A 27,399-nucleotide genomic window follows, 5' to 3' on the forward strand; every position below is an offset into this window, starting at 1 on the left:
AGAAGCGCAGGCGTTTTCTCTGGGCCAAGGATCATTTAAAATGGAATGTGGGAAAGTGGAAAACTGTTCTGTGGTCAGACGAATCAAAATTTGAAGTGCTTTTTGGAAAACTGGGACGCCATGTCATCCGGACTAAAGAGGACAAGGACTACCCAAGTTGTTATCAGCGCTCAGTTCAGAAGCCTGCATCTCTAATGGTATGGGGTTGCATGAGTGCGTGTGGCATGGGCAGCTTACACATCTGGAAAGGCACCATCAATGCTGAAAGGTATATCCAAGTTCTAGAACAACATATGCTCCCATCCAGACGTCGTCTCTTTCAGGGAAGACCTTGCATTTTCCAACATGACAATGCCAGACCACATACTGCATCAAATACAACATCATGGCTGCGTAGAAGAATCCGGGTACTGAAATGGCCAGCCTGCAGTCCAGATCTTTCACCCATAGAAAACATTTGCCGCATCATAAAGAGGAAGATGCGACAAAGAAGACCTAAGACAGTTGAGCAACTAGAAGCCTGTATTAGACAAGAATGGGACAACATTCCTATTCCTAAACTTGAGCAACTTGTCTCCTCAGTCCCCAGACGTTTGCAAACTGTTATAAAAAGAAGAGGCGATGCCACACAGTGGTAAACATGGCCTTGTCCCAACTTTTTTGAGATGTGTTGATGCCATGAAATTTAAAATCAACTTATTTTTCAAAATCAACTTATACATTTTCTCAGTTTAAACATTTGAAATGTCATCTATGTTGTATTCTGAATAAAATATTGAAATTTGAAACTTCCACATCATTGCATTCTGTTTTTATTAACAATTTGTACAGTGTCCCAACTTTTTTGGAATCGGGTTTGTATCTTCTGTTTACTGTGAAGCTAGTTTGAAACAATCTGTATTGTATAAAATGCTATATAAATAAATACATGACCCCAGTCCAGTCGGGCTGCTCTAACAAACTGCAGTTCTACTTGCTGCTACTAGTGACACAAACTTATACACTTTAAAAGAAATAATGACCCATTACAGGATGTAAAATAGACATTCATTTATGATTCAGAACTCATCATCATCATCACGCATGTTTCTGTCAAACACATCATGACATGTTTATCTTGAGATTGTGCTGGTCACTGAATGGTTTAGAGCTGTAAAATGATGAGCATTATGTCAAATAGCTGCAAAAGTGACAGACAATGTTGTAGTTTTACTTTCCTTTTACACGTTCTGAGTTGTTCTGCACTCAGAAGTGCATCAAGAAGTGGGGAATGTGTGCTATGCATAATGGGATATAATGGAGGATGGGGTCAAAAAAGGTTGGAGTGGCCGACTCCCTCTGGAGAAGTGCGGCTGTCCTCTGCTAACATCACTCTCCTTTAGTCTGCCATGTTGCCACCACTGAAAGCCCAGTGTCCCAACATGCATTTTCACTGTCATTGCTTTTCCACTGCTCTGTCCAGCAAATGTGCTTGATGCAGCAGCAGTGGGAATTTGTAGCTTTGCACTCAGGCAGACCATTTTCAGGAAAGCTGGGATGGATATTCATTCTGTGTGTAGTGTAAATGGTTCAGTTGAAAATAAAAAATGTCATTGTTTACTCAACCTCATGTAATAAGGACATGAAAAAGGGGCTTTAAAAAGCACCCAAAAGCAGTATAAAAGTATTATAAAAAAATAGTCCATATGCTATATTCAAGATCTGAGAAACATGAGAAACAGACATAAATTTACATAATTATTTGTGGCCTCCATTGACAGCAAGATAATTAATACTTTCAGATGCCCAGAAAGCTACTAAAGACATATTTAAATCAGTTCATGTGACTACAGTGGTTCAACCTTAATATTGTCACAGAAACGGTCTCTGTGGCTCCCTCCGATCGCCACCTGAGGGCACCCTCACTGGAGTATTAACCATTTCTTGGACTACATTTCCCACACTATGTACCTGGGCTGATTACACACACACGCCCACACACCTGATCCTCATTCCGTGGACTATAAAGGACTCTCACATCCCATCATGCTTCGTGAAGTCTTGTTTTGCCTTGCTGACAATTCTGAGCGTTTTTCCCTTGTGTATTGATCTCCTGTGCATGACCCTGGACTGCCTTGTACCGTTGTACCCTGTCTGCTGCCAGCCTTGTGACTTCTCTGCCTGGATACTGATTACCCCTGTCTTGTTTGCCGCCCGTCCTGATCTACTGCCTGGTGTTGTTTCTGATTCTGCCTTGTCTACTACACTGCTGTTGCTGTTAACTTACCCTTGCCTGTACGACCACGATTTTCTAATAAAGCTGCAAATGGATCTCCCCGAGTCTGCTGCCTCGTTACAGAAGACTTCGCCAGATCACGATCCAGCAGCTGTTCATCGTTTGACCACTGAGCTATCCACCCAGGCCAGTGTACTAGCAGTCCACCAACAGCAACTCACACGACTCACCTCTATCACCGAAGAATTAGTTAAGACGATGCAAAGCATGCGAGTCACGCCTGCAAGGCGAGTCCGCCATTAACCACGCCGCCCACGGCGGCGGCTCCACTCCAGAACACCACTAGCAGCCCACGCTTAGCCTTCCCCGAAAAATATGATGGCTCACCAGCGAGATGCAAGGGATTTCTCCTCCAGTGCTCCCTGTTCATTTCGCAGCAACCAGCGCTGTACCCCACCGACGAGAGTCGCATCACTTTCATCTGCTCGCTCTTAACAGGAAAGGCTCTGGAGTGGGCAACGACTGTCTGGGTAAATGGTCAGACCTCGCATTCCTCCCTCGAATCGTTTCTGCAGTGCTTCCGTGAGGTTTTTGAACACGCCGAGGGAGGTAAGGAGGCGGGTGAGCTTCTTCTGGCACTCTGTCAAGGCAGACAGACCACCGCTGAGTATGCACTCACTTTCCGTACACTAGCCGCACAAATTTCATGGGTTGATGACACTCTCAAGCTACTATTTTGTAAGGGATTAAACACAGATCTACAATCTGAGTTGGCTTGCCGAGATGAGGGGAGAAATTTGAACGGATTTATCGACCTAGCCATTCGCATCGACAACTTAATCAGATCTAGACGCCCCGCTAGAAATCCATCATCCTTCTCTGCCACCACAGTGCCTCTCAGTGAATCTGATCCCATGCAAGTTGGAACCACTCACCTGACTTTGGAGGAGAGGGACAGATGTATGCAGCAACGCCTGTGTCTGTATTGCGGTCAGCCGGGTCATATGCGAGCTTCCTGCCCCACGAGACCCACCAGTCGAGGCGCTCCTGCGGTGAGTTCAACTTTCAATTCACCTAACATTTTGATTGCGGCAGAGCTGAAGCATCTTGAAAAAATTATCCAGACCGAAGCCATGATAGATTCTGGGGCCGCAGGCAATTTTATGGATCTGAGTTTTGCACAAACTCACGACATTCCATTAATCTCATGCAATTCTGTGTTGTCAGTGGCGGCGCTAGATGGACGCCCTCTGGGGACTGGACGGGTTCGCTACACCAGTGACGACGTTATTCTACAAATCTGATCTCTTCATAAGGAATCTATACGATTCTTCCTCATAAAATCTCCTCAACACCCCCTCATTCTTGGTTCACCCTCAGACAACACAATCCTCAGATTTCCTGGTCAGATAATCAAATCACTCACTGGTCGGAGTACTGTCATCAAACTTGTATCCAGGCACCCACACGCTCAGAATCCCACGAAACCACACCAATCACCACATCACTCCGTGACATACTGCCCGGCGAATATCAAGATCTTGTCGAGGCTTTCAGCAAGACCAAAGCTTCTCAGCTTCCTCCTCATTGCACCAGTGACTGTGCCATTGACTTGATTCCCGGCTCTATGCCCCCCAGGGGGCGCATATTTCCACTATCCCAACCAGAGTCAGAGGCCATGAAGAAGTACATTGAGGAGGAGTTGGCCAAGGGCTCCATTCAACCCTCTACATCACCGGCATCAGCGGGCTTCTTCTTCGTAAAGAAAAAGGACGGAGGCTTGAGACCCTGTATAGATTATCGTGGGCTCAACGACATAACAGTGAAGTTCCGGTATCCCCTGCCTTTGGTTCCCTCCGCCCTGGAGCAGTTACGCACAGCTAGTTTCTTCACCAAACTCGACCTTTACAGTGCCTATAATTTCATCCGCATACGGGAGGGGGATGAATGGAAGACCACTTTCTCTACTACCACTGGGCACTATGAGTACCGGGTTATGCCCTTCGGGCTGGTCAATAGTCCTTCCGTGTTCCAGGCTTTTATCAATGACGTCTTCCACGATATGCTGAATAGATGGGTGATTGTCTACATTGATATTCTTATTTACTCAGAGACCTACCCAGAGCACGTCTAGCAGGTACGATCTGTTCTCCAAAGACTCACTGACCATCAGCTTTATGCTAAATTAGAGAAATGTGAGTTCCATCAGACATCCACGTCGTTCTTAGGATACATCATCAGCGTGGAGGGGGAGAATGAAAGAATGAAAGAATGAAAGAATTACAACATTTCCTGGGGTTTGCTAACTTTTATAAACGATTCATTCGTAACTTCAGTCTTATAGCGGCTCCGCTCACGTCTATGCTCAGAAAGGCAAGCACCAGACTGGTCTGGTCTCACACGTCGACAGAAGCGTTCCAAAAACTGAAAGAACTATTCACCACTGCACCCATTTTGCATCACCCAGATTCCGAGCGAGAGTTTATTGTGGAAGTTGATGCCTCCAGTACAGTAATCGGAGCGGTATTATCACAGAGACAGGGCAGTCCTCCCAAGTTATTCCCTTGCGCCTTTTACTCATGAAAACTCACTTATCGACCCGGTTCCAAGAACACAAAGGCAGATGCTCTCTCTCGGCAGTTCGAGTCCAGTTCCACGCCGCCATCCAATGAACCCATCATACCCTCCACCTTAATTCTTGCACCCATTCAGTGGGATATCATGTCAGAAATCGCTGAGGCACACCAAGACGAACCTCCACCGGCAGACTGCCCAGCAACCCTTACCTACGTACCTACCTCTCTTCGTCAACGGGTGATTCAGGAAGTTCATACCTCTCCTAGTGCAGGGCATCCAGCTACCACCCACCTTGTATCCAATCGTTTTTGGTGGCCATCACCATCAGCGGACATCATCATGTATATTCAGGACTGTACCACCTGTCAGACCACTAAATCATCTCGTCAGTCACCTGCAGGCCTTCTTCAGCCTCTCTCAGTTTACATCTCGTCTCTGGTCAGCCTTCTTCCAGAAACTGAATGTCAATATCAGCTTAACCTCCGGCTACCATCCTGAGGGCAACAGGCAAGCAGAGAGGCTTAATCAAGACCTCATCCGCTATCTACGATCATACTGCCATACTGCCGAGGCAGAGTGCTACAATGCTTGGTCGACTAGGAGGGGTTTGGCCCGGAGGAACGGTCCTGGGTCAATGCTGACGACATTCTGGACCCAAACCTCATCGCAGAATTCCATAGGACCCATCCGGAGCGTCCGGCCCCTCGTCCTTGTGGTAAACCCCGGCGTCGTCCACCTGCTCGCTTCAGAGCCGCTCGCAGGGAGGGGGCTCTGTCACAGAAACGGTCTCTGTGGCTCCCTCCGATCGCCACCTGAGGGCACCCTCACCAGAGTATTAACCATTTCTTGGACTACATTTCCCACACCATGTACCTGGGCTGATTACACACACACGCCCACACACCTGATCCTCATTCCATGGACTATAAAGGACTCTCACATCCCATCATGTTTCGCGAAGTCTTGTTTTGCCTTGCTAACAATTCTGAGCGTTTTTCCCTTGTGTATTGATCACTTGTGCATGACCCTGGACTGCCTGGATACTGATTACCCCTGTCTTGTTTGCCGCCTGTCCTGGTCTACTGCCTGGTATTGTTTCTGATTCTGCCTTGTCTACTACACTGCTGTTGCTGTTATCTGACCCTTGCCTGTACGACCACGATTTTCTAATAAAGCTGCAAATGGATCTCCCCGAGTCTGCCGCCTCGTTACAAATATTATAAAGTGGCGAGAATACTTTTTTGTGTGCCAAAAAAACAAAATAACGACTTTTCAACAGTATCTAGTGATGGGCGATTTTAAAACACTGCTTCATGAAGCTAAGAAACTTTATGAATCAGTGGTTTGGATCGCGAAAACAAAGCCTCGTTTATTGAAATCATGTGACTTTGGTGCTCCGAACCACTGATTCGAAACAGAAGATTCGGAAAGCTTCGAACCTTCATGAAGCAGTGTTTTGAATATGTCTTATATGTTATAATATGTTTTAAATATGTCTTTAGTAGCTTTCTGGTTCTTGAGAGGTTCAGTGACATTGCTGGCAATAGAGGCTGCACTGAGCCATCGGATTTCGTCAAAAATATCTTAATTTGTGTTCTGAAGATGAACGAAGGTCTTACGGGTGTAGAACGACATGAGGGTGAGTAATAAATGACAGAATTTTCATTTTTTTTTGTGAACTAACCCTTGAACATCTTGGATGACAAGGGGGTGAGTAAATTATCAGGAAAATTTAATTCTGGAGTAAACTAATCCTTTAACTATTTCAAGTGTGAAAAGCCCTAGAGTTTTCATTTGTTTGTTTGTGAGTTTGTTAGCTTGTGAACCATCCCTGGTCTTGTTGTGGGGGGATTAGCAAGAGGGTCTGGGGAAGAGGGATCACAGACAACATGTCAGAACACAGTTGTTCAGTACCTTCAAACTAGAAATGCACTGATCCTCTCTGTGACTGGAAAAATTACACTTCATTTTGTTGGAAAAATTATGCATAGGCTGGAAGATTGCATTTAGAATTCATCACGACTGAGCTCAGGCTATGCCACTGCATAATAGCATGTGTCTCACTTTGAGGAAAATTACACCAAACAATGTTTTTGCCCCATGGTATGTTTTCGAATCTGTTGCTTCAGAGTTGTTCTGGCAAATTAGCATTATAATTTTATTTCAAGCCAAATTACAGTTAACACACTTCAACAATCTTGGCACCTGAGGTGGTGTCCGCTGCTGGAATAATGATTCACAAAGCAACCTGTTCGACACAACACAAGCACATCTGTTTATGTATATATGTTGCATAAATTGTAAGCTTTAAATGGAAATTTACCCACCGAAAATGTGACTACCATCTGTTTTATGTTGACACTGCTAGCTTGTTTTAGCAAATATTCTGGGTTTTTGTTTATTCTTGTTCCCTTCAATACTAAATAGCCTACAAAATCTGTGATGTTAAGATTGTTTAAAACGAAATATTGATGCCTGTAAGGCTGAAAATGCTTGTCTAATCTAACATTGCAGTAGAAGATGGTATAATGAAGGGGTTTCATTATTCTTTTACTAATCCTTTACTAATCTGTTGTTCCTGGGTAACAAGCAGTCTGGGGAAGTGGCATATAAATATTCATGAAGTACATTGATTAATGTATGTAGATCAATGCAGGCACCAGAGGCTGTGGAGCCCCCTAGTGGTGACCTGTCAGCACAGTTTTACTTCAGTTATTTACAGGACATGGGTTTATACTTGCAAAGGTTTGTTTCAAACTTGTTCAGTTATGAGATAGGTATAGATAATGTAATAGAAACATATTTAATTGGTAACAATTAACAATAAGGTTTCATTTGTTAGCATTCGGTAGTAGGAATCATGAACTAACAATGAACAACCATTTACAGCATTTATTCATTTATTAATATTTATTAATAATCTAGATTGTGTTAATTTATATGGTATTATTGTTCTTTGTTAATTCATGTTTGCTCATAATACATTAATGCTAATTTAATTTTATATGTAGAAATTACACACTCTTTAAAAAAGGATCAGCAGGGTTCAATATAGACCCTAGAGTTCTTTAAGTTTCTATATGCTTTTTCTTTTAAGAGAGTAGATTAATAAATACTGTGTTGTTTGTTGTTATGTCATGATATGCATTAATGCAGATTTATGTGTCTTAAAAGCACCAATAAGGTGAGAGAGTGATATCAGAAGCAGTGAAACCTTATAGATTAGTTCACTTTCAAATAAAATTTTCCTGATAAGTTTACCCCCCATGCATAATGTTCGAAAAGAAATTAATTTTATATGTAGAAATTACACACTCTTTAAAAAAGGATCAGCTGGAGGGTTCAATATAGACCCTAGAGTTCTTTAAGTTTCTATATGCTTTTTCTTTTAAGAGAGTAGATTAATAAATACTGTGTTGTTTGTTGTTATGTCATGATATGCATTAATGCAGATTTATGTGTCTGTAAAAGCACCAATAAGATAAGGTGAGAGAGTGATATCAGAAGCAGTGAAACCTTATAGGATTAGTTCACTTTCAAATAAAATTTTCCTGATAAGTTTACTCACCCCCATGTCATCCAAGATGTTCATGTCTTTCTTTCTTCAGTCGAAAAGAAATTAAGGTTTTTGATGAAAACATTCCAGGATTTTTCTCCTTATAGTGGACTTCAATGGCCTCCAAACAGTTGAAGGTCAAAATTACAGTTTCAGTGCAGCTTCAAAGGGCTTTAAACAATACCAGACGAGGAATAAGGGTCTTATCTAGCGAAACAATCGTTCCTTTTCGGAAAAAAATGTAAATTTATGTGCTTTATAAAAACAAATGATCGCCTTCCAAGTGCTTCCGCCAAAACCGCACTTTCGTATTCTTACGAAATGAGAAATGAGAGTGCAGTTTTGGCGGAAGCACTTGGAAGGCGATCATTTGATTTTATACATTTACATTTTTTCCGAAAATGACCGATCGTTTGATGTTTTCATCAAAAACCTTAATTTCTTTTCGACTGAAGAAAGAAAGACATGAACATCTTGGATGACATGGGGGTGAGTAAGTTATCAGGAAAATTTTATTTGAAATTGAACTAATCCTTTAATGTACACTGTTTTATCTTTCTAAAAGTAGTGTTTAACGCAATGACTTTCAGTTTACCATTGTTCAGCAGTTTGACATATTGATTTTTAACAGTGTGTTAATGTGAACAGTATCCAGGTGAATGCTGAGGGGGCGGCTCTTATAATGGGCCGCAGAACTAAGAGGCTCATATCATTTATGCTTCCTTTAGAATGTGTTTATTGATTTGCACTGTGCTAAAGAACTGAGGAGTGCAGTGGTAATTCTTCAGTCACAGTCTGCATCAGCAAATTTAAGGAGACTAATTCTCTGGCCCTGAAACTGCTTATGATGGACAGATTTTAGAGGTACTGTCCGTCTGATTGATCTGTGTTGCTATGCTCTCAATAAAAAAGCTTATAATGCTTTGGTTTTGATTTTGCTTATCCCGGCTCAGCACTGGAGCTGTTTGTGTAAAACTGAACAATTGTAATTGCTTTGTAAGTGTGCTGAAATATCTTTATCATTTCGCCCAGAGGTACTACTGTGTTACATAAACGCTCCATTTATCATTTGAATGTGCTCAATAGTTTTGCAGTTCTCTGTATTATATACAGCACTCTCACAGACTCCCACTCTCAGGCGTTTCATGTGATGTTGAGAGCATAAAGGTGTGTGAAGGTGCCATTATGAGGGTCAGTGATTAAGGTCACTCACATGTTGTATTCCCAGCAGTATCTTGGCATGATTTTGGCCTGCAGAAGGTAATGAGGTGTGGCTCTGTTTCCTCTCACAGCCCCCGGAGCTGACACATATTCTGGAGATCAGCAACATCGTCTTCACTAGCATGTTTGTCCTGGAAATGCTTTTTAAACTGCTGGCCTTTGGTACCTTCGGCTATATCAAGAACCCCTACAATATCTTTGATGGGATTATTGTAGTCATAAGGTAAGATCTGTGATATATCTATATCTATATCTCTGCTGAAAAATCCATAAACCAGCATCCGTGCTGGTTAAAACTGGTATAGTGGTGGTCCAGCTGGTTGACCTACATATTCATGCTGCTCTCCAGAAAAACTGAGCTGCTGTAGCTGGTCCTTCCGCTTCCCATGACCAGCATCCCATGCAAACCAGCATGCAAAAAATACCTTATGCTTGTGACCAGCTATGCTGGATTTTTCAGCAGGGAATTATATTATATGTTAAATTATTTTATGTGGAAAATTGATAAAATACTTATCAGATATACACTACTTTTGTTCTCTCGTTACCGACAAGTTTTTAATGATTTTGCTCATCAGAGCTGAAAAATTCAGTAAATTTATAACAGTAATATTGTAAAATAACTTTTCTATTTTTAAATAATTTAAAATGTAATTTATTCCTGTGATCTCAAAGCTGAATTTTCAGCATCATTACTCCAGACTTCAGTGTCACATGATCCTTCAGAAATCATTACAATATGATGATTTGCTGCTCAAGAAACATGTAATTATTTCTTATTTCTTCATTTCATATCAAACGTGTTTTTACAAGTAATGCATTACAATATTGCGTTACTCCATAAAAAAAGTAACTTATTGCAATACTTACCTTACTTTTGCGTTACTTTTACTTATCTGGCTTATACTTACTTTTACTTGCTTGTTTGTTTTTTTAATAACAAAATGTTATTCTATTTTTGGCAAATGTAAAGCTTTTCACACTACCTTTCACACTATAAGTGAAAGGAATAAGCCTCAGGCTGAAGGAAATTCACACCTGTGAAGTAAAATTGAAACACAAATGTGATGTTTATCTAAAGTAATTTTTGCTTATTAGTATGGTTGAATTGGATCATCATGGAAGGTCAGCAGCAAAGACATTGGTTAATAAAGTGAGATTAAATACATAAAGTATATTTGTGTTATTTAACATATTTAATTAGTACAGGTTTAATATATTCTAATTCTAGTTTGCATTTCACTGTTTTTCTCATTTTGTTCATCTCACAAAAGTATGAATAAAAGTATTACTATCAGTATATTTCTTACAACAACAACAAAATCTTATATTGACCCCAAACTTTTGAATAATAGTGGATAATAAAATAATACAAATATTATGAAAGGTTTCGTGATAATTAAATGAAACCTAATAAAAGGCTTTAAATAAATTACATTAAAAATAAACTTTGTACCTAAATACCTAAACTAAGCTAAATTTATTTTTAAAAAAAATCCATGGACATGTTTTGCATCAGCTACCCAGGTGCTGTTGTGAAAGATAGTATGAAATTTCAGCAGGGCTTCTTGTTATTACACAGTATTTTAATTGCTTGTAAGCATACATATGCAATGTTGAGGTTATGATTTTTTTTAAAAAACTGTTTTTAAAACTATTAAACCTTTTTAAAACTATTAAATATAACCATGTGTTTTGGTGGCAGTGTGTGGGAGATCATAGGGCAGGCGGATGGGGGTCTTTCAGTGCTGAGGACATTTCGTCTCCTGCGTGTACTCAAACTGGTGCGCTTCCTCCCTGCACTGCGCAGACAGCTGGTGGTGCTGATGAAGACCATGGACAATGTGGCAACCTTCTGCATGCTGCTCATGCTTTTCATCTTCACATTCAGGTGCAGACCACACCCACACCCTCGTTCAACCAGTTAGAACCGAGCTAGTTGCACAGTGCCACCAACACTATAGCTAATCTTGACAGTTTGATTCATAAAACTGTGCTACATGAATTAATTGATTTAAAATCTGTACAACATTATTTATTTTTTATTGAATGTAATTCTGGAATTATGCACTTAAATAATAATACATTTAATTTTTATTTCACTGTCAATACAGCATTCTTGGAATGCATCTGTTTGGATGCAAATTCAGCATGAAGACGGAGAATGGAGACACCATTCCTGACAGGAAAAACTTTGATTCCCTGCTGTGGGCCATTGTCACTGTGTTTCAGGTCAGAACAGAAACTATGCTAGCTCTACATAGTAAGTTGTAAGTCCATTGTAGGTCCTTAATTACAATGAATAGAGTTGACATTTTTTCATACTCTGTCAAATGTAGTCAAGTGTGTTGTAAATAATTGCTTATTTTTGTCAGGCTAGGGTTATTTATGATATTGAAATATTTGTTTATACCAAAAAACAATTTATTAACTCATATCTATATTTTGAGCTAAAGCAGTAGCTAAAGTGCAGCTCACTACAATTGAAAGCCTTTGTGTACATTTTTTTTTTTTTTTTTTTTTTTGCATCAGTACAATTTCATGTGATGAAACTGAATTGCTGAACCTGCACTGTATCTTCCTACCATGCACATTTACAGCTATTCTCATTAGATTATCGCAACACCATTTTGTGGTTAAAAAAGACTTAATTGGTAGACTGGGGAAGTTACTTTCACTTTAGTAAGGAGCTGAACTCTAAATAATATGTACAGTATCATCACAAAACACTATTCAAATGGAGCTACAGCATCAAATTCTGTATTAATTTCCCCACTGTATAATTCAGAGACAGGAAAACACATACAGAAAACATTGCTCTATTGCACATTTAAGTAATTAAATGTTTTTTTCCCTTTACTCAGCCGTCCTCTGTCCTCTACTATTTCTCAGACAAAATGCTTGCGTGTGTATTTCAGATTCTGACCCAGGAAGACTGGAACGTGGTCCTCTATAATGGAATGGCCTCCACCTCCCCATGGGCGGCTCTTTACTTTGTGGCTCTGATGACCTTTGGGAATTATGTCCTCTTTAACCTGCTTGTGGCCATCTTAGTGGAGGGGTTTCAGGCAGAGGTATAAAAAAACCTTCTACAACTGGCTCAGTTACAGTACTATGTTTGTCTTTCTTAAGCATGTGCACAAAATTATATATACAAATATGTAATTATACAAATATTATATACAAAATATAAATTCAATATTGAATAGATATTGAATCTAAAATACAGTGTATGTTAACTCAATTTAAATTTACAGCTAAATATGTAGCTAATATGCAATGTGATCTCCCCTTGAAGAGGCTCAAACCTGTGGCGCACAAGTTGAACTTGTGCTACAGACGTTTACATAATTGGCTTCTTAAAGAGTTAGTTCACCCACCGTTTTTTGCACAAACTAAGTAGCTGCTTTCTCCAGATAGTCTGGGGAGTTAAACTGCATTGCTGATACGGTGCTGCAGTGTTTGGCCCATCTGTCATACTGGGGACTGTGTGAATTGTGAACTTGTTATTAGTAGGTGTAAACCTGCAAAGGCTAAAACAAACACCAACTTAACACACCCCGAACCGCAATATTTCTAACAGAGTAGCAGGGCAATGATAACACTGGCACCGCAGCTGTCTGTATGCACAGCAGGCTATGACTGAGTGAAGGGCAGTTTGTTGTTGATGCCAGAGGCCGGCGTCCTTTGAGAGAGCAACTCCTGTTTGGCTTCACTGCACCCTGAATAACACTTTAGTGGGCGGAGCAGTTACTGAAACACTGAGCAGTCCACAAAAATCTCTTGTGCTTTGCAGGGAGATGCTAACAGATCAGATGCGGATGAAGAGAAGCGATCGCTGAACTTTGAAGAGGAGGAGAAGATGGGGGAATTACGAGATACAGGTTACTTACATGTGCTAAATTTACATTTATGTGATTTACATCACATAAAAAGTTATTGCCATGTGAAATTACTTTTATGCACACATGCACACTTCTTACGCTACATAGATTTTTCCTAGTCTTAGCCTGATCGTTCAGACATTAAGTCCATTAAGACCAATTAAAGTGAGCAGTGGTCCTCCAGAGTCTATGCATACCCATGTCACATAAATCAATCTACTGAGGAAAATACCCTTTTTATGCTCTTCTGCCATATACAACTTTAAAGGTGCCCTAGAACCCTATTTCACAGACACATTTCCCAGAATGTGTCTATGAATTTTCAGCTCAAAATACCTCATAGATTTTTTTATTATTCAATGTTTTAACTGCCTATTTTGGGGCGTAATTAAAAATGCTCCGATTCTGTGTGTGTCCCCTTTAAATGTTCGTGATCCCCGCCCACAAGCTCTCAACTCTATAATACATTGCATAAATAAAGTTCACACAGCTAATATAAGCCTCAAAATGGAATCTTTACAAAGTGTTCGTGATGCAGCATATCAGATCATGTAAGTATGGTATTTATTTTGCAGATGTTTACATTTGATTCTGAACGAGTTTGATAGTAGCCCAGGCTGTGGCTAACGGGGCTAAAGCTACTCACAGTTAGAGAGATTTATAAAGAATGAAGTTGTGTTTATGCATTATACAGACTGCAAGTGTTTAATAATGAAAATAACGACAGCTCTTGTCTCCGTGAATACAGTAAAAAACAATGGTAACTTTAACCACATTTAACAGTACATTAGCAACATGTTAACAAAACATTTAGAAAGACAGTTTACAAATATAAGTTTACTAAATATATCATGATATCATGGATCATGAACAGTTATTATCGATCCATCTGCTATTTTCGCTATTGTCCTTGCTTGCTTCACAATACCTGCAGAACATCAGATGATTCAGCTGTGCAGCTCCAGACCTTAATACTGGCTTGTCTAATGCCTTGAACATGAGCTGGCATATGCAAATATTAGGGGCGTACATATTAAAGGATTAGTCCACTTTTAAATAAACTTTTCCTGATAATTTACTCACCCCCATGTCATCCAAGATATCCATGTCTTTCTTTCTTCAGTTGAAAAGAAATTAAGTTTTTTGATGAAAACATTCCAGGATTTTTCTCCTTATAGTTGAAAGTCATAATTAGTTTCACTGCAGCTGCAAATTGTTCAACACGATCCCAGATGAGAAATAAGGGTCTTATCTAGTGAAACCATCGCTCATTTTCTTGAAAAAAAATTGAAGATTATATTAGTTTTAACCAGAAATGCTCATCTTGAACAGCTCTCTTCTTCTTCTCCTCTATTAGAATTCCAGCAGTGTAGACACTGCTAAGTGTATTACTGCCCTCCACAGACCAAAGTTTGAACTAATTGTTATATACTATTGAACTAGCATATTGCATATAAAAAATTAGTTCAAACTTTGACCTGTGGAGGGCAGTAATACGCTTAGCAGTGTCTACACTGCTGGAATTCTAATAGAGGATTAGAAGAAGAGAGAGCATTTCTAGTTAAAACTAATTTTGACCTTCAACTGTTTGGTGCCCATTAAAGTCTACTATAAGGAGAAAAATCCTGGAATGTTTTCATCAAAAACTTTAATTTCTTTTCGACTGAAGAAAGAAAGACATGGACATCTTGGATGACATGGGGGTGAGTAAATTATCAGGAAAAGTTTATTTAAAAGTGGACTAATCCTTTAATGATCCCGACTGTTGCATCACAGTCGGTGTTATGTTGAGATTCGCCTGTTCTTCAGTGTTCTTTTGCACAAATCAAATTTACATAAGAAGGAGGAAACAATGGTGTTTGAGACTCACTGTATGTCATTTCCATGTACAGAACTCTAATTATTTAACTATGCCGAGGTAAATTCAGTTTTAAATTCTAGGGCACCTTTAAGTAATTCCTGGATAATCTATTGTCATTTTATTTAATGAATGGTGTTGACTTTTATTGAATGATCCCTTTCATTTTCACCAATAGAGTTGAAGATGTATTCTTTGATGATGTCGGCGAATGGGCATGTGGATCCTCGTGGCACTTTGCCCCCTCCAATCATCATGCGCACTGCTGCCACACCCATGCCCACTCCAAAGAGCTCTCTTGGCCCGGAGTCAGTATTTGGTTTGACCGAGTCCAGGCGGGGCAGTGGGATCTCGATAGATCCAAATGCTTTTGATCAGAAATCCCTGGTAAGAAAAAACAAAATCAAGTGTCAACCTTATGTCCATTACAGCGATGTCATAAGGTGAAGGGATGCCATAATTTACCTTTTTATGACATAGTAAGGTTAGTTTCAACTATGATGTCATGTAGTGCGACTCCTCAAAAACATGATATTTAATTAATTAATAATTTATGATATTTTACTTTTTTACAGTACTTTTTACCTTGAAAAATATATGTAAAATAATGATTATGTACATGTAACTGGTTACACACACTAACAATGTATTCAAGGTGTAGGGAAAATGTGATATCACTTTCCACTTGATGGTTACACCCAGTGTTACGGAAAGTTAGAAGTAATGCATTACAATATTGCTTTACTCCATAAAAAACTAATTGTGTTACTTAGTTACTTTTTATGGAAAGTAATGTGTTACATTACTTCTGCATTACTTTTTCTAATCTGGACTGGGCTTTGTTTGTTTGTTTTTATAACAGCAAAAAAGTTATATTTTTAGCAAATGTAAAGGCCTGAACTGCATTAGTAAAACAAAAAGTGTGCAGGATATTTACATACAATCTATTGTAGAAAACAAAACTTGCAAATGTCTTCTATCTTTTGTCAATGACAAAGCTCTTTATTGAGCATGCAGCTTGTGCATGACTATGTACTGCAGGTAAAGCAAATTTATAATCATATCATAAAACACTTTTTTGATGCCCCAATAGGTTGTAGTACTTCATTGCAGTAACAAGCAATATGTGTAACCTCTTACCAGGACAACTTATTCTTTTACTATCCCAGACTAGCCCAAGAAGATCTCCGTGCCACCCCCGTGGCTCAGGCAGCAACTGGGGCAGCCGTAGATCCAGCTGGAACAGTTTAGGGCGTGCGCCGAGTTTGAAAAGGAAGGACACGTCTGGGGAGAGGGAGTCTCTGCTTTCTGGGGATGGCAGGGGTAGTTTTGAGGATGAGGACCTGGAGGGTGAGAAACTGGCCAATATCAGTGGGGGCTCACTGCAGCATCCAAGCTCTCTCGATATCCCTGAGCTGCCCCAGACTCCCAGCTTCAGCTCTTTGGGGGAATACCACGACTGCAATGGGAGAAGCCTGCACATACCCACTGACCTGTCCACCACCCTGAGCAAAGAAGACTCCATCGCAGAGGAGGACATGGATGATGTAAGTCGTGGCTTAACACTGGAGAATCACACCTGTGCTGTGCTGTTTATTACAGTCAAGCAGTGCTTTGTTTTTCAAAGATGTCTTCCCAGGGGTTTGTCTTGTGAGGAGACTAATTGTCATGCTGTAATTGATTCAGCATGGTAGTTTGAAGACAGTAATTGTTTTTCTTGGTGGGTGGAAAGTGACCTTTATTGGTGTTAGTGTGATGATATCTGCTCACTCAAGAGGCCTCGTCTTGAAATTGAGTTTCAAGTGCTGTGAAATTAACAGAAACAATAGGGCTACAATAAAGGCCTACATACAAACAACATACACAACCAGTCAAAAGTCTGGACACACCTACACACATTACAGTAAACTTTAAAACAATACATACAGTACCATTCAAATGTTTGCAGTAAGAATCTTTTTTATGTATTTATTTATTTTAAATATCCTGCTCACACTCATTCATACAATGGCAGTGACTAGCATCAAACTTGTGTGGCATGGGATCTTTCTGTGATACTTTTGCATCTTTTTTTTTAAAAGTTTGATGCTGGTCGCTATTCATTGCCACTATATTGCCATGTTTCTATTATTTCTTGTGAAAAATTTCTTATGAGCTCTTGGAGAAAAAACACTTTAAATTGACTTTTGAAAGGTGCTGCATGGTGTTGAAACTGAAACTGCAAAATGGAGTGAATAAAATGTCCATAAAAACTGCATTAAAGTGTCAGTGCTGGAAATATTCTATAATGATTTCCCACAATTGTATTACAAGCTGCATAATTACAGCTGCATCATGGTGTCATTTCTACAAGTTCAACTATCTTTCTAGCCAAGTACCTGGCAAATCAATTAAACATTCAGACAAAGTGGATTTTAATTGTGCAAAATCTGTTTTACAGAAAACGCATTTGCAAAATAACCAGTTAGTCAGTTAAATGGCAATTCATCACATTTAAACAAGCATCCATTTGAATCCCTATTTATTAATATATTGAATCAAGACCATTAACGTTCTTATCTACCCTAAACACTTTAAACTCCAGACAATTTAGAGCTGTAGTAATTAGCTGTAGTTCTTCTTCAAGTTTGCTGATGCCTCTCTCTTGTGTGTTACAGAGTTTCTGTCTCCGTCTCAAGAGGACATTAGAAGCATATAAACCTAAGTGGTGTAAAGATCATGAGGACTGGTCCCTTTATCTGTTCTCGCCTCAGAACAAGTAAGCATTTGCCATCTCCTATCGTCTACTGACCAGTTTGTCCTTTCAAAGTTTCATGTTCACTTTTGTAACTGTTACATAATTCTGTCCTAGGTTTCGGATGATTTGTCAGAGGTTAATTTCACACAAAATGTTTGATTCATGCAGTTTTGGTATTCATCTTCTTAAACTGCATCACTATTGCTCTGGAAAGACCCACTATACAGCCACCTGTAAGTTTGCTTTAGTGAAATCTCATCCTTAATAGTCAATCTGAATTTAATATTTGAGATTTTCATGCTTATTGGATGTATGATACATTCTGTTTTTCATTTCAGGAGAGAATGTTTCTCAGTATCTCAAATTATGTTTTCACTGTGATTTTTGTTGCTGAAATGACTGTGAAGGTATGATTTTGTTTTTTCTAATGTACAAAGAGTGTTCATTCCACAAAACAATCACACTGACGTGATATGACTTGTGTTAAAGGTGGTGGCCCTTGGCTTCTGCTCCGGGAAACACAGTTATCTGCAGAGCACCTGGAATGTTCTGGATGGGGTGCTGGTTTTTGTCTCTCTCATTTGACATTCTGGTCTCTCTGGCTTCCACTGGTGGAAACCGAATCCTTGGCATCCTGAGGGTTCTTCGCCTGCTGAGAACTCTGCGGCCACTAAGGTGAGTCAGCGAAAGGTCACAACGTGCCTGTCTGAGGCACGGTCAATCAATGAAATCCGCTATACAGTCATTGCTCCTGTTAGGAAATAAACTGAAGGTTAGTTGTGTGGTTGCATTATCTCCCGAGCCTACACGCTAAAAGCCCCTTCTCACTTACCGATTCAACAAAAGTCTATTATCCTTGAATTTGTTTTAGAGGTAAGACCAAGCGGTGGTTTATCAATCTTAAAGGTCACCCAGTCTATTGTACCATTACATAAATGTTACTGCAATCCAGACAGACTGAAATAGGTTGTGTCTTTGTTTTTCACTTAAATAGAGTGATTAGTCGTGCTCCTGGACTGAAGCTGGTGGTGGAAACGCTAATAACGTCCCTGAGGCCCATTGGGAACATTGTGCTGATCTGCTGTGCCTTCTTTATTGTCTTTGGCATTCTTGGAGTTCAGGTAATTGCCTCAACCGCTACACAATACATGCTTTTCAACAAAAATATGAGGGTTTTTTTTAGATAACACAGCATCGATATTATCTATCACAGCTCTTCAAAGGAAAGTTTTACCATTGTGAAGGTGCTGACACCAAAAACATCACCAATATGGAAGAATGTAAAAGTGAAGGTTACAAATGGATTCGGAGAAAGTACAACTTTGACAACTTGGGACAGGTAACTGTTGTTCACTAGACATTATTCATTGGTTTGGACACATTGAATCATAATAAAGTGATTGGCTGAGTGAGGTCATGTTGCCTTTTCATTTTTATAGGACCTTCAGAAAACATTTTCTGTTGTAATTTGTTTGAAATGATTCCCAGACTGTCATTATGAGCTCTGTTACTGCACTGAATAAATTATTTTTTAATGAGGTTAAATAAATGAGGTTTTGCCGTTTACTGTTTCTCTTCCGCAGGCTCTCATGTCTCTGTTCGTGCTTTCCTGTAAGGACGGATGGGTCAATATAATGTATGACGGGTTGGACGCTGTCGGGGTGAACCAGCAGGTTTGGATCTGCTTTCCTCATTCTGGCCGGTGCTGTTTCCGTATTTATAAATTCACATAACTTTTCTAATTTGTCATATGATGGATGTGTCCTCTCTTCATGTCCTTCACGCCTGCAGCCTGTGCGCAATCACAACCCCTGGATGCTCCTCTACTTCATCTCTTTCCTGCTGATCGTCAGCTTTTTTGTGCTGAACATGTTTGTGGGAGTGGTGGTGGAGAACTTCCACAAGTGTCGTCAGGACCAGGAGGAAGAGGAGGCGCGTATGCGTGAGGAGAAGAGGCAGAAACTGCTGGAGAAAAAGCGCAGGAGTAAGGAGAATTGCGGGTCTGGTCGGTAGTCTATTTTTCTGAGCACTGCCTGCTTCCAGAGCCTGAGAGAGAAAGCTAGAGAAAGATTTTTTTTTATTATTATTTTTAAAAACAAGCAGTCATAAGGCTGAGTACATTAAAAAAAATGTGCACATTTTGGCACAGATCTGATGTCAGCCTTGGATTGTGATGGACTGCAGCATGTTCCTGCATGAGATGCCCGCAACACCAAATTCTGCATGACAAGCCAACAGGGGAAGTTTGCACAGTACATATGGGGTCAGCATCAAGGCCAAAGCAGCAGAGCGTCCTGCTATGAATATATAATAGAAGACAGTTTTATTTTAAATAGAAGATTGTAGTAGTACTAATTAGGACTGTTTACTTAACGTGTTAATTTAGTGTTCATTTTCCTACCATCAGAGCAAATCAAGATTGTAATATCAAGTAGAGTGTAGAGTCAGCGCACCTCGCTAAACCAAACTTACTGAGAACAAGCAGCACAAAGTGAACACATCCGTGCATGCAAAAGCGGTTTTCAAGGTTTGCGACTTTGAAACTTGAAAAGATGCTTTTAATACTGTAGAAGCATTGCACAATATGCAGCGTAATGGCCAAAGATGTCAGTCTGTATGTATACTTGTATGTGAACGGCCGCCAGGTCTACACTAATGTTGATTTTTCAAAAGAAGTCTTTTAGGCCCACCAAGGCTGAATTTATTTGTTCAAAAACAGTAAAAACAATAATACTGTGAAATATTATTACACTTTGAAATAACTATTTAACTGATATTTATTCTAGAGCACTGAACTCAAACATATGTAAAACGACATCAAGGAAAGTTACATCATATTATCCAGTTGAGAGATCCGAATCGGTTAGTTGGTTATGGTCTGGCTGTCTGTCTGTCTTAATCAATTTGGCACACTGAGGGCACTATTAGTGTTGTCTGGTCCACTTCTGTGAGCATTAAGGACTCTGAGAAAGCAGGCCATGATTTTACGTGACTAAACGAATAAATGTGAAGAAGTGTTTTCTTGTTTAAGCACCATGCCTGCCAGGGCAAAGCTTCCTGATAAATGATCTTTAGCATAAAAGCCGACAGTTTTATCTAGGTTTGTCACACTTGGCTCCTCTAGCCTTTACTGCAGTCAGGGGATTAATCGTGTATGTGAGTGTGACTTATAGTACTCATAGCTGAGTCCATAGCAGTTGAGTTTTATTTCCCTAGATCTATTCAAAGAGCCCCTCAATGCATTCATCTGGGATAGATTGAAGGTCGTCTCACAAAACAGTCCTCACAACACAGAGTGAGTTTAGAAGGACAGGAAAGAAAAGAAGGCAAACATTTGAATACATGGTGTTTCTTCAACTTTGGCCATGCGGACATTAAGAAAATAGTTTTGTAGAACACATTTGTCATAAATCACAAGAGAATTGTCTTTTTTAGCAAGCATTAAAAATGCCCACCACATCTGAATTACGTATTGTGTAGGCAGTCTTTGATGGAAATGACATTTTTAACATTTTTTTTAATTAAAATGGCATACACATTTGAGTTTGCTAATTAAATAGCTAGCATTTTATGCATCCTAAACACAATGAAATGACATTTTCACACTTTTGCATAATTTGACACAATTCTAATGGAAAAATATTATGCTTACAAGTGAGATTTACCTCAGTGTTTCGCTCAACTATACACTCAGTATTATTTCATCATTATTTCATGAATAATCATTTCCATACAATAAATCTTGCAATTGTTTATTTCACATTTGTTTAGATGATCACATTTGGCATATAAATAACATAAACCCCTGGGACACAAAGGTGCCTGAAGTTGAAGAAACATCCCTATATACAACATTTCCAAATAACATCTGTATCTGTCCATTATCCAGACTCACATGGAATCTGCTTCCACAGAAAGCTCAGTGGATTGCCTCAAAATTGGAATATCAAAGTTGTACCACTCTTGAGCTCATTTATTAAATATTTAGGCTAATAAAGCGTCATTAAGAGTACAGTAAGTTCAACTCATTTTATATTCTGCAGAATACAGCAGATTTTTCCCAAATTCAGAGCAGAAAATGTGGGAAATATCCACAGATTCCATCTGGGCCTGCCATTATCCCATCATATTGAAAAACAGGCTGTTTCTGTGTGCAACTGTAAAAGACTTTCAAGGTGGTCATGAGAGTCGTATCTGCTAGGGAGAGATGTCCCATGTAATGGTTATGCTCTACCTGCATGTTGAACTCTATCAGATATTCAGTAGCTCAATGGCTTCTCTCTTGGCATATGATATTTACCTGTAAACATGCTTTTATGGCAGACTCAGAAAGATGGATTCAAACTCAAATCAATTTTGTGGTTGCTGTCATGTCCAATATATCACACACAGTTCAACTAATCGATAAACAGTCACCTCTAAGCTCTCCTTGGTAAACACTCAATATGTCCCCATCACCTGAGCTACTCGCAGAAGTCCTTTCATATGTTCTCCCACACACTGCCATGTTTACAACGGCATGTTCACCAAAGCAGCATGCTTGAAATCCACGAAGGCACAAGTGCTGCATGAGAGGACTGTTAATGGATAGTATCTCAATAATAGCATAGTGATGGCAAGATAAAGTACTGGTCCTCTCTGCAGCAGTCGTCCCCTTATACCCAGTGCCTTTTGCCTCTGCATCAGTGATTTGGTTTATCTGCATTTACCCTGCACTGACTCTTCTGTGCTGTCTGTCTGTCTGTCTGATTGTATCAACAGAGGCCCAGCAGAGACCGTACTATGCAGATTACTCTCCAGCCCGGCTCTACATCCACACACTGTGTACCAACCACTACCTGGACCTCTTCATTACCGGCATCATCTGCATCAATGTAGTTACTATGTCAATCGAGCATTTCAATCAGCCACTGGTGAGTCTGTGAACTACCATTGCATGAAGTTGCATTTTATCATTGAAACCAAAAGTAACTTATTTTTGTGAAATGTTCTGCTTGGAAAGCGTTTGTGCTCTTTCATTAAAATAAATGGCACCTATTTTTATATAAACGCAAAGGCATTTGTGCATTGTTAAATGTGTTTTAAGTGTCCATATGCTACTTTACTATAAATTGTACTACATTAAAACTGGTGAAATAATTTCTCCTATCTTCCACAGTACCTTGAAGAGGCATTGAAATACTGTAACTATGTCTTTACCGTCATCTTCATAATTGAGGCTTTGCTCAAACTTGTCGCATTTGGTTTTCGGAGATTCTTCAAAGACAGGTATTGTTGCCTAAATTACTCTAATGTGAACAGAATATAATGTGTATACCCTATACATAAGTTTAACAATGGATGCATGAATGCAAATCTGTATTGTACTAAAGAAGTTTCTGGAAGTTAAATCAGTATTCTTAAGTGCTTATTAGGGTGCACCTCAGATGGTGTACTAACTATATACATTACATTCTCATTACCAATTTTTTTCTAACTAAGCCATCTTATTCTAATTCTAATCCTGATACTAAAGTCACTTTAAGGAGGTCTATGAGGAGTCATGTCAGTCCCCAACCCCCAATTCAGTGAGATAAAATTGTGTTCTTAGATATCCGTAGTCTTGCTGTAATTTGTAAGTGCTTAACCCGATAAAGTTAATTAAAGACTCTATCAGCTTTGTGTACAAAAACATGAGATCATGATCTGTTGTTTATCAATAATCCCACATTAGCACATGTACAGGTGCAATCAACCATATGTTGTTGTATTTGCAATATGCTTATAAATCTGTGTATGGTTTGTTTGCTCAGCTTGCTTAATGTTCAGACACCGATTAGCTAAATTACACTCTTTGCTGGATGTAGTATTTTAATTGTATGATGCTTTAATGTGCTGGCAGATGGAACCAGCTGGATCTAGCCATAGTCCTGCTCTCTATCATGGGCATCACACTTGAGGAGATCAAGATGAATGCAGCACTGCCAATCAATCCCACCATCATCCGCATTATGAGGGTGCTGAGAATAGCTAGAGGTACTGCAGTTTTTTTTAGCTTCTTTTGTTTTTTTTCCCCCAAACCATACAAAATGTATTTGTATGGTCTATTACAAATGGATGTGTTTTTGGATATGGGTTTCTCTGTGCTTTTGCCCAACAGTACTGAAGCTTTTGAAGATGGCTACAGGCATGAGAGCCCTGCTGGACACAGTAATGCAAGCTTTACCACAGGTACATAATGTTGTGGTTTTTTTATGTTCATTAATTCATTTATTCGTTTGATGTACGTCAGTAGTGACCGACGAATTGGGATCCCAAATAAAGCGCCACAGTTACGAAACCCCTTCCAGTGCCCAGCGAAAGCTCTAGCCATCCCTCGCACCAATTGGGATGGTGAAGGGGGCGAGCTTATGCCGAGAGAGTTCCGACATACCCACTAAGTAAACTAGACTACACTGGGAAAGCAAACCCGTAGGGGACACTGCGGAGGCCACTACCTACCCTGTGGGGGAGGAGTTTACGTGGAGAATACACATATGGACTGGCCCGTGGGGCAGTACGCATATGGAGTCCCTAGGATGGCTCCACCTGGGTAGGGGGAGACTCATCTGACAGGTGACAGCAGAGCTGGCTCTGCTAAGGGAAAGACACGGGCTCACCGTAGGGAGTTTGACCGTGGACAGTTACACATATGGGACCGCTCACGTAGAGGGATCGCAACATATGGAACCCAGCCAACAGACAACGTCAGTGACGGACTCCGCAATGTCCGAGCCGAAGGGGGAGGTGGAGGAACTCGACAGGGTTCACCAAGCGGGGAACGCGACTGGAGTAAAAGGATGCACGTATCCGGTCCAGGGGGCGGGAGTGGCATTGCAAGCCGGCACTTAGAGCGGGTTCAACGCGTCTACCGGCTAGTGGAAGCGAGTACACGGGAAGATACCGGCTCTACACGTAGGCTATAGAATCTAGCGAACGTGTTAGGTGTCGCCCAGCCCGCAGCTCTACAGATATCTGTCAGCGAGGTGCCATGAGCCAGCGCCCAGGAAGAGGCCACTCCTCTGGTGGAGTGGGCTCTCAACCTGAGCGGGCAAGGCACGCCCTGGGATTCGTACGCCAAGGCGATGGCATCCACTATCCAGTGGGCCATCCTCTGCTTGGAGACAGCCTTTCCCTTCTGCTGGCCTCCGTAACAGACAAAGAGCTGATCTGAGGTCCTGAAGCTTTGCGTTCTATCTACGTACACACGCAGAGCGCAGACGGGACAGAGCAAAGCTAGGGCTAGGTCTGCCTCCTCCGAAGGCAGCGCATGCAGGTTCACTACCTGATCTCTGAAGGGAGTGGTAGGAACCTTGGGCACATATCCGGGCCAGGGTCTCAGGATGACGTGAGAGTCACCGGGCCCGAATTCCAGGCACGATTCGTCGACCGAAAATGCGTGCAGGTCCCCTACCCTCTTGAGCGAAGCCAATGCAACCAGGAGGACGGTCTTAAGGGACAATGCTTTTAACTCGACTGATTGCAAAGGTTCGAAGGGATGATCCCTGAGAGATGTAAGAACCAGGGAGAGATCCCAAGAGGGTACGGAGGAAGGGGTATCTGACTTGCCATCAACTCCATGGTGATGTGCGGCGATAGTGGCAACATACACCTTGAGGGTGGAGGGAGACAGCCTTTGCTCCAGGCCCTCTTGCAGGAAGGAAAGCACAGATCTGACCGAGCATGATCGGGGGTCCTCTCGGTGAGAGGAGCACCATTCAACGAACAGGTTCCACTTCAACGCATAGAGGCTCATCGTGAAAGGGAGGCTCTAGCTTGCGGGAGATCACTCAGAACCTCCGCATCCCGTCCAGGGACCACACGTGGAGGTTCCACAGGTCGGAACGCGGGTGCCATAGGGTGCCCCGTCTCTGAGTCAGGAGGTCCTTCCTCAGAGGAATCAGCCAGGGAGGGGCTGTCGTGAGGAGCATTAGGTCCGAAAACCTGGTCCGAGTGGGCCAGGATGGAGCCACTAACAAGACCTGCTCCTCGTCCTCCCTGACCTTGCACAGGAGCTGTGCGAGAAGGCTCACTGGGGGAAACGCATATTTGCGTAGGCCCCGGGGCCAGCTGTGTGCCAGGGCATCCGAGCGTGCCGCTGGTCAGGGAATAGAACCACTGGCAGTGGGCAGTTTCTGGGGAGTTGCGACATGCGACGGGAGCGTAGACCACCCTGATGGTTGATGTACGCAGCGGCCGCAGTGCTGTCCGAGCGGACCAGTACGTGCTTGTCTGACAGTAGCTCCTTGAAGTGGCCCAGTGCAAGACGTACTGCTAGCAACTCCAGGCAATTGATATGCCAATGCAGGTGAGGCCCCGTCCAAAGACCCGACACTGCATGCCTGTTGTACGTGGCCCCCCATCCGGTGGCAGAGGCATCTGTGGAGACCACAGCGTGCCTGGACACCTGTTCGAGGGGCACTCCCACCCGCAGGAACGAGGGGTCCGACCACCGGATGAGGGTACGACGGCAGCTCTGTGTCATGGGGACACGGAGTGTACCGCGCTGCCACGCCCATCTCAGGACCCGGCCGCGGAGCCAGTGTTGAAGCAGCCTCATATGGAGCAATCCGAGCGGCGTGACTGCGGCTGCAGATGCCATATGCCCTAGGAGCCTCTGAAAGTCTTTCAGTGGGGCCGCTGTCCTGCGCTTGAGCATACTCAGGCAGTTCAACACCGACTGGACGCGCTCCTCTGTGAGGCGCGCAGTCCGGGTGACCGAGTCTAGCTCAAGACCGAGATAAGAGATCCTCAGCCCGGGGGCGAGTTTGCTCTTGTCCCAGTTGACCCGAAGACCCAACCGGCTGAGGTGAGCTAGAACCATGTTCCTGTGTTTGCACAACTGCTCTCGCGAACTGGCCAGGATCAACCAGTCATCGAGGTAGTTGAGGATGCGAACACCCTGTTCCTTGAGGGGAACAAAGGCCGCCTCTGCAATCTTCATAAAGACGCAGGGTGACAGGGTCAGCCCGAAGGGTAGGACTTTGTACTGATATGCTCGACCCTCGAACGCAAACCGTAGGAAGGGTCTGTGGCGAGGCAGAATCGAGACATGAAAGTACACGTCCTTCAGGTCGATCGCTGCAAACCAATCCCAGGGACGGACGCATTCGAGAATGCGCTTCTGCGTGAGCATCTTGAACGGCAGCCTGTGAAGGTTCAAGACGCGCAGATCCAGGATTGGCCGTAGCCCACCGCCCTTTTTGGGTACAATGAAGTAGGGGCTGTAAAACCCCAACTTCATATCTGCTGGAGGGACCGGCTCGATTGCATCCTTCGCCAGGAGGACAGCAATCTCCGCCCAGAGAACAGGTGCGTTGTCCAGTGACACCT

General features: G+C 41.6%; 1 protein-coding gene across 1 annotated transcript in view; it reads left to right on the forward strand.

Moving 5' to 3' along the window:
* The window catches only part of cacna1ha (calcium channel, voltage-dependent, T type, alpha 1H subunit a), a 133,305-nt gene that overhangs the window by 98,294 nt on the left and 7,612 nt on the right, over positions 1-27,399 (forward strand). The window contains 21 exon segments of the mRNA XM_048192158.1: positions 9,641-9,792; positions 11,275-11,460; positions 11,684-11,801; positions 12,488-12,643; positions 13,366-13,453; positions 15,490-15,698; positions 16,481-16,858; positions 17,969-18,069; positions 18,163-18,208; positions 18,210-18,281; positions 18,387-18,455; positions 18,538-18,630; positions 18,632-18,723; positions 19,043-19,169; positions 19,262-19,387; positions 19,632-19,721; positions 19,840-20,053; positions 22,810-22,961; positions 23,207-23,316; positions 23,930-24,063; positions 24,188-24,258. Of these exon segments, the coding sequence (XP_048048115.1) occupies positions 9,641-9,792; positions 11,275-11,460; positions 11,684-11,801; positions 12,488-12,643; positions 13,366-13,453; positions 15,490-15,698; positions 16,481-16,858; positions 17,969-18,069; positions 18,163-18,208; positions 18,210-18,281; positions 18,387-18,455; positions 18,538-18,630; positions 18,632-18,723; positions 19,043-19,169; positions 19,262-19,387; positions 19,632-19,721; positions 19,840-20,053; positions 22,810-22,961; positions 23,207-23,316; positions 23,930-24,063; positions 24,188-24,258 (2,784 nt within the window).

Source organism: Megalobrama amblycephala, linkage group LG1 (assembly GCF_018812025.1).
Source record: "Megalobrama amblycephala isolate DHTTF-2021 linkage group LG1, ASM1881202v1, whole genome shotgun sequence".
NCBI lineage: Eukaryota > Metazoa > Chordata > Actinopteri > Cypriniformes > Xenocyprididae > Megalobrama > Megalobrama amblycephala.